This window comes from Lipotes vexillifer, unplaced genomic scaffold (assembly GCF_000442215.2).
Source record: "Lipotes vexillifer unplaced genomic scaffold, Lipotes_vexillifer_v1.1 scaffold629, whole genome shotgun sequence".
In the NCBI taxonomy this organism is placed as follows: Eukaryota; Metazoa; Chordata; class Mammalia; order Artiodactyla; family Lipotidae; genus Lipotes; species Lipotes vexillifer.
In genome coordinates, this window is record NW_006774188.1 from 334,995 (window position 1) to 350,186 (window position 15,192).

The window sequence follows — 15,192 nt, forward strand, 5'->3', positions numbered from 1 at the left end:
CGCGGGCCTCTCACTGCTGTGGCCTCTCCCGCCGCGGAGCACAGGGTCCAGACGCGCAGGCTCAGCGGCCATGGCTCACGGGCCCAGCCGCTCCGCGGCATGTGCGATCTTCCCGGATCGGGGTACGAACCCGTGTCCCCCTGCATCAGCAGGCGGACTCTCAACCACTGCGCCACCAGGGAAGCCCAGAACAAACCATTTTGAGAGTAAGGAAACAGTGATCCAGGAGAATCCCACGGATCACGATGTGAATGAAGTTCCAGGAGAAAGCCTGGATGCCTTGCCCCATTTCGTCCTTCAACAAAAGCTAACTGTGTGCTGACTGTGCACTTGGTTGCAGCCTTCAGGGAGCTCACAGCCTGGTCAGAAGACAGGCAGGGAAAGCACAGGCCGGTGCAAACTGCAATGATGCAGCTGTGCACAGGGTGTGTCGGGAACAGGGGAAGGTGCTGACTCAGACCCAGGATGAGCCAAGGGGACTTCTCAGAAGCATCAGTACCTGGATCCTGAAGGTTTTAGCCAGGAATGAAAGGGGAAAGGCTTGCCAAGCAGAAGCACATAATACCTTCAGCCCTACAGAACAATGCCCAGGGTCCATCCGGGAGGACTGCAGAGAGATGAGGAAGGAGGAAGGAGGAAGGGGCAGGGCCCAGGTCCTAAATGCAGCAGGGAGCTACTAAGGTTCAAGTCAGGAGGTGACAAATCAAATCTGCACTGTCCTGCGTGCCGCAACTACTGAGCCGGCGTGCTGCAACTACTGAAGCCCGCGCACTTGGAACCCGTGCTCCGAAACAAGAACCCACTGCAATAAGTAGCGTGCGCACGGCAACGAAGAGAGGCCCCCACTCCCCGCAAGTAGAGAAAAGCCCGTGCGAAGCAATGAAGACCCAACACAGCCAAAAAAAAAAAAAAATCTGCACTGTTAATCTAGTGATCTGGTGGCCTCTGGAAAATGGCCTGGCCTGCAGAAGAGCAGCTCCCAGAGGGGCTTTAAAGACAAGACAGACAGAACTGACAAGATTCCAGCAATACTTAGAGGGGTGTGGAGGAGAGAGAAAAGGTTTGCCCTCCAGCTTTCTGGCTCTGCTACCATCAGAGATGAGAAACCACAGGAGAAGGGAGTGGAGATGATGGTAAGTTCAGTTTTGGATTTGGTAAGTTCAGTTTTGGATTCTGACATTGGGGCGTTAGAGACTATCCTGTTGATAATATGTGGAAACAAGTTAATGGCTCAGATCTAGGCAGTGTTCAATGGCTGATGACATCACTTCTGATGGAAGTGTATACCACCACCTACGAAGCAGAACTGCCAGAAAAAAAAAACTGGACCTGAATCTGACCAAGGATCTAGATCCAATAACCAGTAGAAAGGAAATACAGAGGACAAAGAATATGTCATAGGATGCCACAGGGATGTGATCTGCAAAATACAAGCTGAGAGATTCTACAGACAAATGACCTAGTTTCCGCTACAGATCAACTGCAAGGAAGAAGGAAGAAAACAGGAGGGACCTATAAAGGACTTACGAGATAACAATACAGACCTTATTTGGATCCAAACTCAAAAAGTGTAAATCAGTCGGGCAATGTGAACATTAACTGGTGTAAGGGCAGATACAAGTTGAAAACAGACTTAATTATCTCTGTTGAAAATAAGGGTAAAAACTTCTCTCCTCCCTTGTGTTTCAGAATTTCTTTCTCTGTCCTTTTCACATGTACATAATCTTTATAATGACTAAATAGGCCTCACAACCCAGGAATGTTTCCTCAAGGACTTGGGAACCATTTTTTGAAATACAAACATCTAGGGCTGCAACCTCCCAGTTCTATGGGTATGAGTGGTTGGCCCCTTGCTTCAATTTGCCAAAAAACTTTGGATATGAGAAGTTCGTTTCCCCTCCAGATAAAGCCAGTCAGCTAACCGGTAATCACTCCAATTTCCATTATAGTTAGCTACATGTGACAAAAGGTCAACTATCAAAGTCCTCTAACTGGAGGACTAGTTATTAATCTCGAAAACGTGGATTGTGTTGCACCTGCTTGGCTATAGAAAAGAGTAAGATTTGTCTTTGCAGTCTTTTATCAGATCGCCCGATTTAATGCTTATTCAATAGTAAACTGTTTTCCTTCTCTACCACCTTTGTGGATAGGTTCTCAGATGGGAGAGTTTTTAAAATTATATTTCCCAATACTGGTATTTGATATTAATTTATTTTAGGTGTGATAACGGTATTGTAGTTAAGTTTTAAAGCATTCTTGTATTTTGAAGACATATAATGAAATATCTGCAGATGAAACAAAATGATGTCTGTGATTTGCTTCAAAAGGTATGGAGGTGGGGTGAGAAACCTTGCCAGGTATAGATAATTGATGCTAGGTGATAGCTATCAAACTCATTATGTTACCATCTCTACTTTTCTTATGTTTGAACACTCCTGTAATAAAAAGTTAAGAAGATACATGGAAGCCAGCTGGTATACAGGTTTGGAGCTGGGAGGGAGGGGGAATAAGTGCTGGAGATAAAGCTCTGGAGGCATCAGCACACAGGTAACAGGAAGGCCGTGGAAATGGACAAATTGCCAGCTGAGACAGCATAAAGCAGAGGGTCAAGGACAGAACCCTGAGGAATACTAAAATGTAAGGGGTAGGCAGCAGAGGTCTAGCAAAGGAACCCGAAGAGTTAAAATCAGAAGAGAGTGGTGGCAGTTTCAATAAGATAAGATGATTAATAGTGTCAAATGTGAATGTTGCAGGGTCCACCATATTAAAAAGTAGGAGGTCAGAGACCTCAGCAAAACCAGTTTCATTGCAATGATGGCCCAGGACCCCTGATTATAGCAAGTTGACCTGTGAAAAGGCAGTGGGGAAGCCAGTTATTTTGTTTCTGAAGGGAAACAAAATAACTGGACAAGAGCTAGAAGGCTACATACGGCAGAGGGGGATGGGAGGTGGGCAAGATTTGCACTTACTTACTGAAGGGACAGGTTAGTAGAGAGACGCTGAGAAACAAGGGGAGAGAAGGGCTAAGTGCTGGAACAAGAACCCTCGGGAGCCAGGAAGGGATGGGATCTAGAGCACAGGGAGATGGTGTGGCTGACAGCCACTTGTCCGATATCTGCTCTTCCCTTCCTCCACAGAGGATTTTAGCTGGGGCACGACCCCTTAGAAGAGACTAAATTCACCGTCTTCCCTTCCAGCTAGCTGTGGCCATGTGACCCACTGAAGCCAAAAGGATAAGCAGAGGTATCCTGCAGCAGTGCCCTGGGAACTTTCCTTAAGGGAAAGCACAAGTTCTCCCTTCGCCCGCTTGTTGGTTTATTTTCCTATCCTGCTGCCAGAAATGAGGCCACAGCCATCTGGGACCATTAGATAGAGACCTTGCTGGTAGTGCAGCAAGATAAGAATCTAGGAACTGAACTTCAAGGAACTGAGCCTCCAAGCCAGTTCTGGACTTCTCTCTGGACTATTTCCTAGAGAGTGAACTATTTTTCTTAAACCGCTTATCTGGGGCTCTTATCACGTGCAATTGTACCTACCTAATACAGGAAGGACTGGGTACCTCATCCTCAGAGGACAGTGTAATAGCATCTTTGTCGATACAACTTATTAGGGGATGATGGGGAGAAGAGCTAGAAGTTAGGGAGTTCATACCTGAGTTGGAAAAACAGGACGATTATGGGTACAGATTTGAAATAGCCATCATGAGAAACAGGATTTTTGGAAGAAGTTGGAGACCCTACCTTTATGATGGTGCCACTCAGTTTCTTCAACCGTGGTAAGAGCGGAGAAGGCAGCTGACTGCACCAATTGAGGGACTAGATTGTATATGGTAAGAAATGAGGTTCTCAACTATTTCCACTGCTGACTGTATGACCTTCAGGCCACACTTTACTTTTTCCCATTCTCAGCTTTTATTTATAGAACAATGTGCTAAATAACAAGCTGAAAAAAAAATTTCAAGCCTACAGCATTATGTCCCTAAGAAGTTACAACCTCAAGTGGCCTTCCTTGTTCTTAGAATATTCTATTCTAACTTATTTTTAAGTGTTTCCTTTTTAATTTTAAATTGTGGTAAAATACACATAAAAATAACCATCTTAACCATGAGGTGGTATTAAGTACATTCACATTGTTGCATAACCATCACCACCATCCATCTCCAGAACACTTTCTTGCAAAACTGAAATTCTTTACCCGTTAAGCCATCTCTCTCCATTCCTCTTCCCCCAGTGCCTGAACCACCATTCTACTTTGTCCCTATGAATTTGACTAATCTAGGTACCTGATAAGTGGAATCATACAGTATGTCTTTTTGCAACTGGCTTATATCCCTTAACATAATGTTCTCAAGGGTCACCATGTTACAGCATATGTCATTTTCATTTTTAAGGCTGATAGTCTATTGTATGTTTGTACCACATTTTGCTTATCCATTCATACATCAGTGGACGCTTGGGTTGCTTCCACCTTTTGGCTATTGTGAATAACGCTGCTGTGAATATGGGTGAACAGATATCTCTTCGAAACCCTACTTTTCAATTCTTTTGGATATATGCCCAGAGTAGAATTTGTAGATCATCTAGTAACTATTTTTAACTTTGAGAAAACTCCACACTGTTTTCCACAGTACCTGTATGATTTTATGTTCCCACCAACAGTGCACAAGGGTTCCAATATCTCCATATCCTCACCAACACTTGTTATTTTGGGGTTTTATTGATGCTAGCCATCATAATGGGTGTCATAATTTGCTCTTAAGATTAAGAATCACATAATAGGGACTTCTCTGGTGGTGCAGTGGATAAGACTCCATGTTCCCAATGCAGGGGGCCAGGGTTCGATCCCTGGTCAGGGAACTACGTCCCACATGCATGCCACAACTAAGAGTTTGCATGCCACAACTAAGGAGCCGGTGAGCCCCAACTAAGGAGAGCTTGAGCTGCAACTTAGGAGCCCACCTGCTGCAACTAAGACCCGGCACAACCAAATAAATAAGCAAATATTTTAAAAAAATAATAAAATGCATGGATAATCCCAAACTTTGTTTTAAAAAAAAAATCACATAATAGCAAGAACCTAGCATAGTGCCTAGAACATAGTAAATGTTAGACATCAAACAACTTTGAAATATAAGATGTAAGTTAAATTCTTTGCTGCCTTCTTCTAAGCAGGAAAGATATGGTTACATTGAAATTTGCCAAATCCCAAAAACGTCTATAATAGATTTACTTATATTCAGGTTCATCAGTGATGTATGCTTTTGCCAAGGCATTAGCAAATTACTAATTCCAGAAAAGCTTTATCACACTCCAGAAAGAAACCAGTACCCATTAGCGGTCACTCCCCATTCCCTCTCCCCACCAGCTCCTGGGAACCACTGATCACTTTCTATGTGGATTTGCCTATTCTGGACATTTCATATAAATGGATTCATACAATATGTGGTCTTCTGCGTTCTTTCACTCAGTATAATGCTTTCAAAGTTTATCCATTTTGTAGCATGAACTAGCAATTTATTCCTTTTTATGGCTCAATACTCCATTTTATGAATATCACATTTTTCTTAAATCTCCCGTAAAAACCCAGATTTCTGGCTTTTCTTGAAAAACTGGCGATAAGAGTGTAGAAAGGCCCTCCCCTTCCCACATGACAACCACTGGCAAGACCTCAGGAACAGCTTTTTGTTCCCTGAACATTCCAGACACTTTTCTGTCTCAGGGTCTTTGCACTTTACTTACTGCACTTACCCTCTTCCTGAAATGCTTTTCTCCCAAATATGCACATGGTTCCTTTCCTTACCTCCCAAGGATCTGCTCACATGACCCCTTCTCAGTGAGGCCTCCTAACTACATCTGCAATGCTTACCCTATCCCCCCATCCCTTGCTTTCATTTATTCTATAGCGCTCATTACATCTGACATACTGTATGTTTTACTTATATCTGCTTCCAACCACCCCTCATTAGAATGAGAATTCCATGATAACAGGTATTTCTGTTTTGTTCACTATTGTATTCCTAGTACCTAAAGCTTAGTAGTGCTCAAATTTTTTGAATATATACAAACAACAAACTTGTTATAGTTTTTAGTGACTGAAAGCTGTTAAGAAAAAATAAACCTGAAAATGTTTAAACAGCTTTAATGCATACTTTATATTAATTGACACTTTAAGTGCAATGAATTTGGGCAGATATATGTAGTCCCGTAACCTCCACCATGCTTAAGATATAGAACATTGAAAGTGAAATTAAGTCACAGTAACACATTAAGGTAGGTCTGTTTACTATAGTCAGGCATGCCTAGAACTTGAAGATGTTTTAAATTAAAGCTTTAGGCTTGGGACTGCCCTGGCGATCCAGTGGTTAAGACTCCATGCTTCCAATGTAGGGGGCGCAGGTTTGATCCCTGGTCAGTGAACAAAGATCCCACATGCCGTGTGGTGCGGCCAAAAAATTTTTTAAAAAAGGTTTTAGGCTGCTATTTCAGAATTGGTATTAAGGAACATGATAGTTCAAAACTCAGAACACCAAGAGAACAAGGAGTTGCTAAAATCCAAAGGGACTAAAACATACTCCTAGATTAAAGACCAAAGAAAGCATAACCTAATGGGTTGTGTTAACATACAAGAAGATTGTGTCAAGTACTAGGGGAAAAAAATCAAACAAAAGAATAAGAATTTATTATCAAGGGCCGGGGGAGAGAGAGCTTTGCATATTCCAATCCACACGGTAATTTCTCACTGGAATTTGTAAACTGATTTATCAGTCAGGATCTTTAAGCTGCAAGCAACAGAAACCTTTCTAGCTAATTTAAAGAAAAGCAGTTTTTTCAATTTGGGTAACTCCCAGAATCATCTTAAGAGGACCAAAATGTGGTTTAAAGGTCACATTGCTAGGTCACATTGTGCCCCAAAAGTCACACTGCTGATTGCTCCAGTGAAGATACCACTGCTGCTGTCACCTCCACTACTAGGAAAAGGAAGTGCTGCGGCCTGCATGGCTGAGCCCACTGACACTGGACAGAAGCTACTGCTGGAACTGCCGCCACAGCTGCCCATCACAGAATGAATTCCTTATTGCCCCTTCTTCCAAAATGTCAGGACAAGGTTTAGGGTGGGTGTTTCCGTTGGTGGAGCCTGGGTCAAGAGCCCACAGCCTCAGTTACAACACAAATGAGGTGGAATGTGGATGGAGAGAAGTCTAAAGAGGTAAAAGAGGGTCAAATTGTAGGGGATCTGACTTACTGGTTGTTAAGCATGGAACACATACCACCAGTGGTTGAAGGTCAAATACCAAAATGTAGAACTATTAAAATGAAAATGTATTAGAAAAATGCATCTAGCACAAGCCTGAGATTTCATTGTTTACTGTAGGGGCAGGCTACACTTTAAAAGTATAAAGCTTTAAAGCCAATTTAGAGAAAAACACCAAAATAAATAATATGGCAAGTCAGCAAAGATGGTATATGAATGACAAGACTGAGAAGCATGGATGCATGTAAAAAGCCATGGGAAGACTAAGCAAAGGAGAAAAATAGTCTTAAAAAGATCAGTCTGGTGGCAGTAAAGAATGAACCAAGGTAGGCAAAATGGGACAAGAGTCATTATTGGAAAATTAGATCTGTGTGTGAGAAGGACAGAACTAGAGCAGGGCCATTACGGGAAAGGACTCTAATCATTTAGAAGGAGGAAAAGAAGTCAACAAGACTTTGTGATCAGAAGTAAGGAACAAGAGGGACGACAAAAGAATTCTGATGGTCTTGGAGTTTGACTTGAGTAACTAGATAATGAGTGATAGTGTGAAACAGACAATGGGAAGACAGCAAGACAAGCAGATTTGAGGAAGAAGATAATGAATTTTGTTTCGAACCCGTAGAGTTTGAGACCATCTGTGACAGTGAGATGAGGCTACTTAGAACAAAGCTGGTGGAACACTGGGGACATGAGCATTTGAGGGCTGGGAAGAGGAGGAGGATCCCCAAAAGGAGTCCAGGAAGGACCAGGCAATGGAGAGGAGGCTCAGGAGAGAGTAGTGTCCTGACTAACAGAATATTTCAGGAATAAAGTGGTCAGTTGTGCAGTAGAGAGGTCCAGCAAAATAGAGGCTGACCAATCAGTGAGCTTGATCAGAGTAGTTTCAGTGTGATGGTAGGATGGGAGCCAGGCTGAAGCATCACTATCATAAAACTAAATTTGTGACGGCTGCTGTTCTCTACCAAACACTGAAAGCACATACAGACCCCTGCACTCACATATCAGTCTGTTCCAAACGAACAGCTCTCATACCTCTATGTTTAAACTATCTCAGGCTCTCTATTGGTTCTTGCTGAAGCAGACCAGATTCTTGGGTCTCAACCAGAGTTGCCTGCTCTTCTCTCTCATGGAGCACCAAATGGAACAGAAGAATAAATGTCCCTAGCTTAGTTGAGGGGAACCAGAATAGCTCCCATATGGCTTCCTGAACCCCAGGACCCTTGGCTGGTCACGGGAATACCGTTCATTTAGGCTGTCACCGCTTCAGTACCACAGCTGGGTCAAGTTACCATAATTACAATGACAGGACAAACTGTTTATAACTATCTTACCCACAGAACACTCATCCTACTTCTGAAAATAAAAGGGCAAATTGGGCTTCCCTGGTGGAGCGGTGGTTGAGAGTCCGCCTGCCGATGCAGGGGACACGGGTTCGTGTCCCGGTCCGGGAAGATCCCACATGCCGCGGAGCGGCTGGGCCCGTGAGCCATGGCCGCTGAGCCTGCGCGTCCGGAGCCTGGGCTCCGCAACGCGAGAGGCCACAACAGTGAGAGGCCCACGTACCGCGCAAGATGCTATTCTCTTCTGCATTAATTACCTCACGTTTTTCATTATCTTAAAATCCAATTCCTCACTAGGTAGCCAAGTTAAAGAGAATGAGAACCACATCATATTTACACATTATTACATCTCCCACATGTAGCACAGAGCATACTGTCTAAAAGTGAATTATAATGCTCAAACCACTTGAAGTGTTTTATATAATCTTTGTTCTTAAGCTCTAGGAATTGCCGGGGAAATAATTACCTCTGGAGTGAAAAAACAGCTATTTGAAATTCAGCAATTCCTTCTGTTTCACTAGGGTTTCTTTTCCTTTTCTATAAAATTCATTTAGAATTTAAAATAGAAACCATATTATGATTCCATTTTTATAAAATATTTCCATATAGCTATTCTTCTGTCTGTATATGCATATAAGACATCTAGAGGCACAAGAGGGGGGGAGCCCGGCTCCCACAAAAAAAAAAAAAAAAAAAAAAAAAAAAAAAGGCAAATTACCGTGGCTACAACCAGAATCCTGAGCAGAGGCACTGCACCTAAGCCTTGCCAGAGCAATTACTTCATTTTTCTCAGGCTCTCTTTCTTACTAAAATAAGTGGTTACCTGAGAGAGGAACCATTGAGTGTCCTTACTAAGCCCAGGGAAAGGAAAAAAAAAAAAAAAACCAGACAAAGGTAAATATATTCATTCAAGAGAACAGGAAGTATAACTGATGCCATGGCAACACCAGCAGCCTGTGACATCAGAGCAGAAGGCAAGGAACAAAGGGATTTATGAGCTACCTTTCCATGGGTCTTCTCTCCCTTGAAATTTGACCCATGCCGCTTATTTGGTACTGTTTCAGAATAGAGCAACTGAAACTCCTCTTGGTATCTTTCTCCAACGTATTTCTGGAGATTAGCCGAAACCACATGCTGGAAACCTGCTGAGTGCCACAATCTTATTAACATGCAATGAGATTCTGTTTCAGACCGCTGGTGATACCGGACTGCCAATCGGCTACAGGGTAAGGATATAAATTGTAAAGCGAAAAGTATTTGAAAAAAATTAAAGGGGAGACCAAATAAACTGAAGCTTCATCATCACTTTAGGTTGGAGATTTTACACAGGAAGTATCTGAGGGAGTGGAATTTTAGGGAGAATGGCTTCCCCAGGTTGGAGTGGAAAAATACCAGGAGCTGTGGCAGGAAAGGAGGTGTACAAAGCATGAGTAAGAGAAGCTGCTTATAAATGTTCCCTTCCCCCTCATTCAGCAGCCTCAGCTGGATACTATTAATGTCCCCTGTGTAAGAGGCTACAATTGAACCTAGTCAGAAGTCTCTTCAGACAGAATAGAACAATGAGCAGGCAATTTGAGCAAAGCCAGGCTCAGTTTATCAGATGAGCTGCAGGATTACCAGGTATTAAAAAATAGTGATTAGCAGAAATTGCTTTCCCTCAGTGTAAAATTATGCTTTTAAAAACAATGTGTACAGGTGATTTAAAGGGACAGTATCTTCATTTATAAGCGGTGGGGAGGGGGGTCAACTTCCTCCCATTAGGTAACCTGTGACACATTAAGTGTAAATCTTATCTCTCATCTTTGGTGGTAGACTTGGAGAATTATTAAAGAGATTAATTATAGTTCCTTCTTCAGTAGGGTCTCTTTATTATTTAACAGAAAAGGTTTGAGTATTCAAATCAAGACACCACATCCATATGTAACCAGAGGTGTATGGAAGACACACGGTGACTTCATTATTCCTGTTTTAGAGGGCGATAACCCACCCCTAGAATGGGCTCAATGATCAGCAGAGGAGGTTTCAAAGCAAGCACGGGTAGGGGATTTGTAGTTCACCTAGATTCTGTATTAGTATCTCCAGGACCTATAGTTCCCTACTGCCATGCCTTTTGCACTTTATAGCTTCAGAAGAGATATGTGAATGGCCCTAATAAAATAGAGGAAATGGCCTTGAACAGCAGCTAGGAACATTTGGGTTAGATATAAGAACCTTCCTACCATAAGGGTGTTGGAATTTGGTACCCTGTCACTAAAAAGGTTTTCCTTTACTATATAAATGGCATTTATCTTTGGGTTGGATTTACCTCTGGTTCTGTACGTTTAGAGTACTATCCAGATTACAAGACTGCAATGTTACTTTTGATTACCTGGGGTGCTTGTGAAAATGCACATGTCTGGGTCCTACCTCAGAGCCAATAAACCAGACTCATCCACTGAGAAGCCTAGGAATCTCTCTTTCTCACAAGTAAACCAAGCGATTTTCATAATCAGGGAAGTTTGGAGAAAACGGACCAAAGGCTCTGCTTACAGTAATAGAAAGTTCTTAAACCTTCCTCTCTTCAAGTCATTCGTTTCCTAGGCAACGAATGACCTGAAGAGAGGAAGCTGGTTAGACGGATGAATCATAAACACCTCTGACTGAGTTAGGAAAGCTAGAATTTTGGGGAAAGGTTGACTGCACAGTGGGAGTGAGAGCCAGCATGCTCAGCACCACTTCGCAGTCACTAGCAGCTTGTTCCAGGCCCCGCCTCACTCTGCCTCCTTGCCTTCCACACAGGCTCTTTATTGCAAGAAGACTTTGCCTGAAGACTCCTCCATAGATCTTAAGCTGCATGTGGAATCCAAGGGAGGATGGGAAACGCTTTCCAGATACACAGCTGATGCTGTGCAGTTCCTGGATATGAGGGAATAAGACTCTGAACTGGCATGTTACCAGCCCTCAAACTTCTAAAATCCAGCCACTTACCCAAATCGGAGAGCCTTTTCATCAAGCCAGCTTCTCTTACAGCAGTGGGACCATATTCCACTCCTTTTCTTTTCTGTAAGATAAATTACACAGATATGAGAGAAGATGACTAGAAAATAAGACCACTTTAGCTCACGAAAATACAGAAGTCTGCAATGCTATACTTAGTTCCCAGCAGATCCCTCTGAAAACCTGTGACAGCATCAGCCCTTCCTTTTATTCTTTTCACCTGAGGTCTGGTCATTTCAAACACTTGCAGGGAAGGAGAAGAAACAACAATCACTGGATTCAGATCAACCTTCCAAGCCCCTCGTTGTGGGAAGGGCAAGTGGAGGCAAGACAGAGGAAGGGGCTGAGCCAAGTCAGAATCTGGCTGTTGGGTGTACGTGTCGCAGGCCAGGGCCGAGCCCCGGCTTCTCCACCAGTGACCTCTCCACGACTGCAGGTTTCTTTCACTGAAGAGAGAACAGAACAGCCCCTTCCGTCTTCCTGCCGCTAGAGAGGCAAGCACCAATTTCCTTTCCAGTTAATTCTCTTTCTGAGAATAGACCCTGGAGCCTTAAATCCTCGGTCCCTCTCTTTAACCTCTCCTCCCTCAATTTTCCACCGGGGATTCTGGGCGGTTTCTCCTCTTCCAGCCCCTCCATGAAATCCCCTCCCGCCCTTCCTCTCTTCCATCACCCCAAGCGGAACCCACCACTTTCTCGCTCCTCGGGGGTAAGGCCGAAGAAACCCACCAGCCCGCTGGCCCTGCCCACGTGGCGAACCGGGTGCCCTCATCCCCTCCCTCCTTCTACCGAGGAAAATCCCACGTGCTCTGCCGGTGCCCAATCGCGGGAATCCACCTCCTCGTCCCCTCTTCGTTTCTCCCCGTCCCCTCCCCGTTCTTCCCACCGGTCCCGATTTCTCCAGGCTTGGGTGAGGGGGTTGGGGGGTGAGGGGGCGGGAATCCTGCACCAAGGTGCCAGGTCCCAGTTCTCACCTGTCCCCGTGAAAATGGGGCTCCAATGACAGCCACGGAGTGGACAGACTTCTTCGGGACTGAGAGCGCTTGCGTACGGAGAAGAAGCGAGAGGCTGCACCTCAGGGACATGATAGGCAGCGCAGGACGTAGACGAGCGAGAGGCTGCTACGTGCGGCTCGCCGCCTGGGGTGAGCACCGCAGCCTGCAGTGGTTACCTACCGGCGCGCGAGCCGCGCCCCGCCGCGCCGCCCCATGACGTCACCGCCGCCTCGCCCCGCCCACGCCCCGCCGCCTCGCCCCCAACCAGCCCCCGGCACACCTTCCGGCAAGCCCCGCCCACTGCTGCTCAGAGCCCCGAACGCCCTCGCTGATGTCACTCGGCTCTGGCCCAGGCTCTCCGGCCAAGGACAAGCCCCTGCCGCTGACGCCACAGGGCCAAGATTGGGGCCCGGCCAATAAGAGTGCGGTCACGGACAGGTGTGTCCCTGGGCGGGAAGCGGTCGGCTCCTGCAAAATTCGCGAACTCAGCGGAACAAGCGAACGCACACGTAGGCTCGCGGATGGTGCTGTCTTCACACAGAGGCACGTCGGGCAGATGCCTATTTTACGGAACGGCTGGCTGGGCTGGGCTTGGCCCAGCCCCACGTGGGAGCCTTGCGGAGACCAAGCTGGCGTCCCTTGGCTCCGTTTCGTATCAGAGCTCAAGGTCCAGGAAACGTGCTTATCCCATATCCCACCTTTGGGCGTCGAAGGCTAGGAGATCAAACTTAGATTAGAGCTCTCCCGGCCGGGCATGTTAATAGTAACCCACCTATTTTAGATGGGAAGGTTAGGATTTACAAAGTACCTTCTAGGAGTTTTAAATTCTTTACCTGAATAACTGGAGCACTGGTTATTAAAAACCAAACATAGCAACATATCTGGACTACTATTTCAGTGAGCCTAAAGAGCTGAAAGTAACTGCTTAAAGTTTTAATAATAATAATATTTTAATAACAATAACCAACTAAAGTTCTAAGAACTTTTAGCCCTCTAACAATTCCATAAAGTAGGGATTATTTTAAAGACGAGATTACAGGATCAGAGAAGATAATTTACTTTTCCAAAGTCAGGTAGCTTGTAAGTTGGTAGAGCTATGTGACTCTAGATTCCAAGTTCTTATCCATGACTAGTGTCTTGCAGGAATGGCTTGCAGGAATCTGGACGTTAGTCCTACCAAAAATAAATTTTTAGGTGCTTCCCTGGTGGCACAGCGGTTAAGAATCTGCCTGCCAATGCAGGAGACACGGATTCGAGCCCTGGTCCGGGAAGATCCCACGTGTCGCGGAGCAACTAAGACCGTGCGCCACAACTACTGAGCCTGTGCTCTAGAACCCACGAGCCACAGCTACTGAGTCCGCATGCCACAACTACTGAAGCCCGTGCTCCGCAACAAGAGAAGCCACCGCAATGAGAAGCCCGCGCGCCGCAAAGAGTAGCCCCCGCTCACCGCAACTAGAGAAAGCCCGCCCGCAGCAACGAAGACCCAACGCAGCCAAAACTAAAATAAATAAATTTATTTTCTTAAGTTATTAAAGATAATATTCTGAAATTACATAAAAGAATGAATTGTTTTAGAAATTTACTTTAAAACTTGTAGTACTGTTGTTATAGCATAGTTCTAGGACCCTTCCTCAGGTCCAAACCAGCTGATTCTGTTTTTCTTCTTCCTTTATAGGACGACCTAGAGATTCTGCCTCTTTGATTCAGTGGCTGCCAACACATACTCTATCCCTTGATAGGTTGCTGGGAGTGTGTGTTGGGGGTGAGGGTGGTGAGTAGATAAGACCTGATTATGGTCTTATGTATGTTGGGCGAGTTCCCTGGGGTAAATACTCCCCCACAGCTACCATTTCAAGCTACCATAGTGATGTCACTGAACATGGAGCTGGGAAACGGTGCTCACTATATGATGTTTCCACCATACATATACAATCAACATAAATAACCTCAACAGCATAAAAAATAGTAAGACACAGTAAAATAATTAGGCATAAAGTTTTGAGTGTATATTATCTTTGTTTTTAACATAATTTACTTGTAAGTTTATATAATTAGACTTTTAATGATGGCAGTGTTTAACAACTGGCTTGCAAAATTCCTGAAAATTTAACAGTAGGGTTTTGCAGGTGGCTAAAAGCAGGTTCCAGCACACCACTGTTTACTGCAAATCCAAGGGAACTCAGAAAGGACTAAATTGCAAATTCTCAAAGGCAGGAACCATGACTTTTTCTGTTCATCGTTTGGTCCTTTCCTGAGTACAGTGCTTGGCACATAGCAGGAGCTTGGTAAATAATAAACAAACCTTCCAGATTCTTATGAAGCCCTTGCTCATGGTCCTTGGTCTATGGCTCTGATATGGTAAGTGGAAATTCCCAAAGATTTCTTTTGGGACTTCTGCTTTTACATACTAAAGGGCTGAGCTCATTGACCACACCTTTCGACTAAAATTTAGAGCCTCTTAATTTAAGATATTCATTCATTCATTTACTGTCAATATTTAACGTGCAAAACATTGTTCTATGTGCTGCTGATAAAGATGAAGACATAATATCACTCCCAGTACTTACATCCTAGTGGAGAAAACAGTCAAATAGATACATAATTTCAGATGGCAGTAAATGCTATGGA

The 15,192-nt window shown here is 44.4% G+C and overlaps 1 protein-coding gene across 1 annotated transcript in view; it reads right to left on the reverse strand.

Moving 5' to 3' along the window:
- Positions 1-12,877, reverse strand: part of ARG2 (arginase 2) — a 28,863-nt gene extending 15,986 nt beyond the window's left edge. Inside the window, exons 1-3 of the mRNA XM_007449008.1 lie at positions 12,842-12,877; positions 12,541-12,705; positions 11,559-11,631 (exon numbers count right to left, since the gene is read on the reverse strand). Coding sequence (XP_007449070.1) covers positions 11,559-11,631; positions 12,541-12,651 — 184 coding nt within the window. The 5' untranslated portion in view covers positions 12,652-12,705; positions 12,842-12,877. The remainder of the gene's footprint in view (positions 1-11,558; positions 11,632-12,540; positions 12,706-12,841) is intronic.
- Between the last annotated feature and the right edge of the window lie 2,315 nt (positions 12,878-15,192).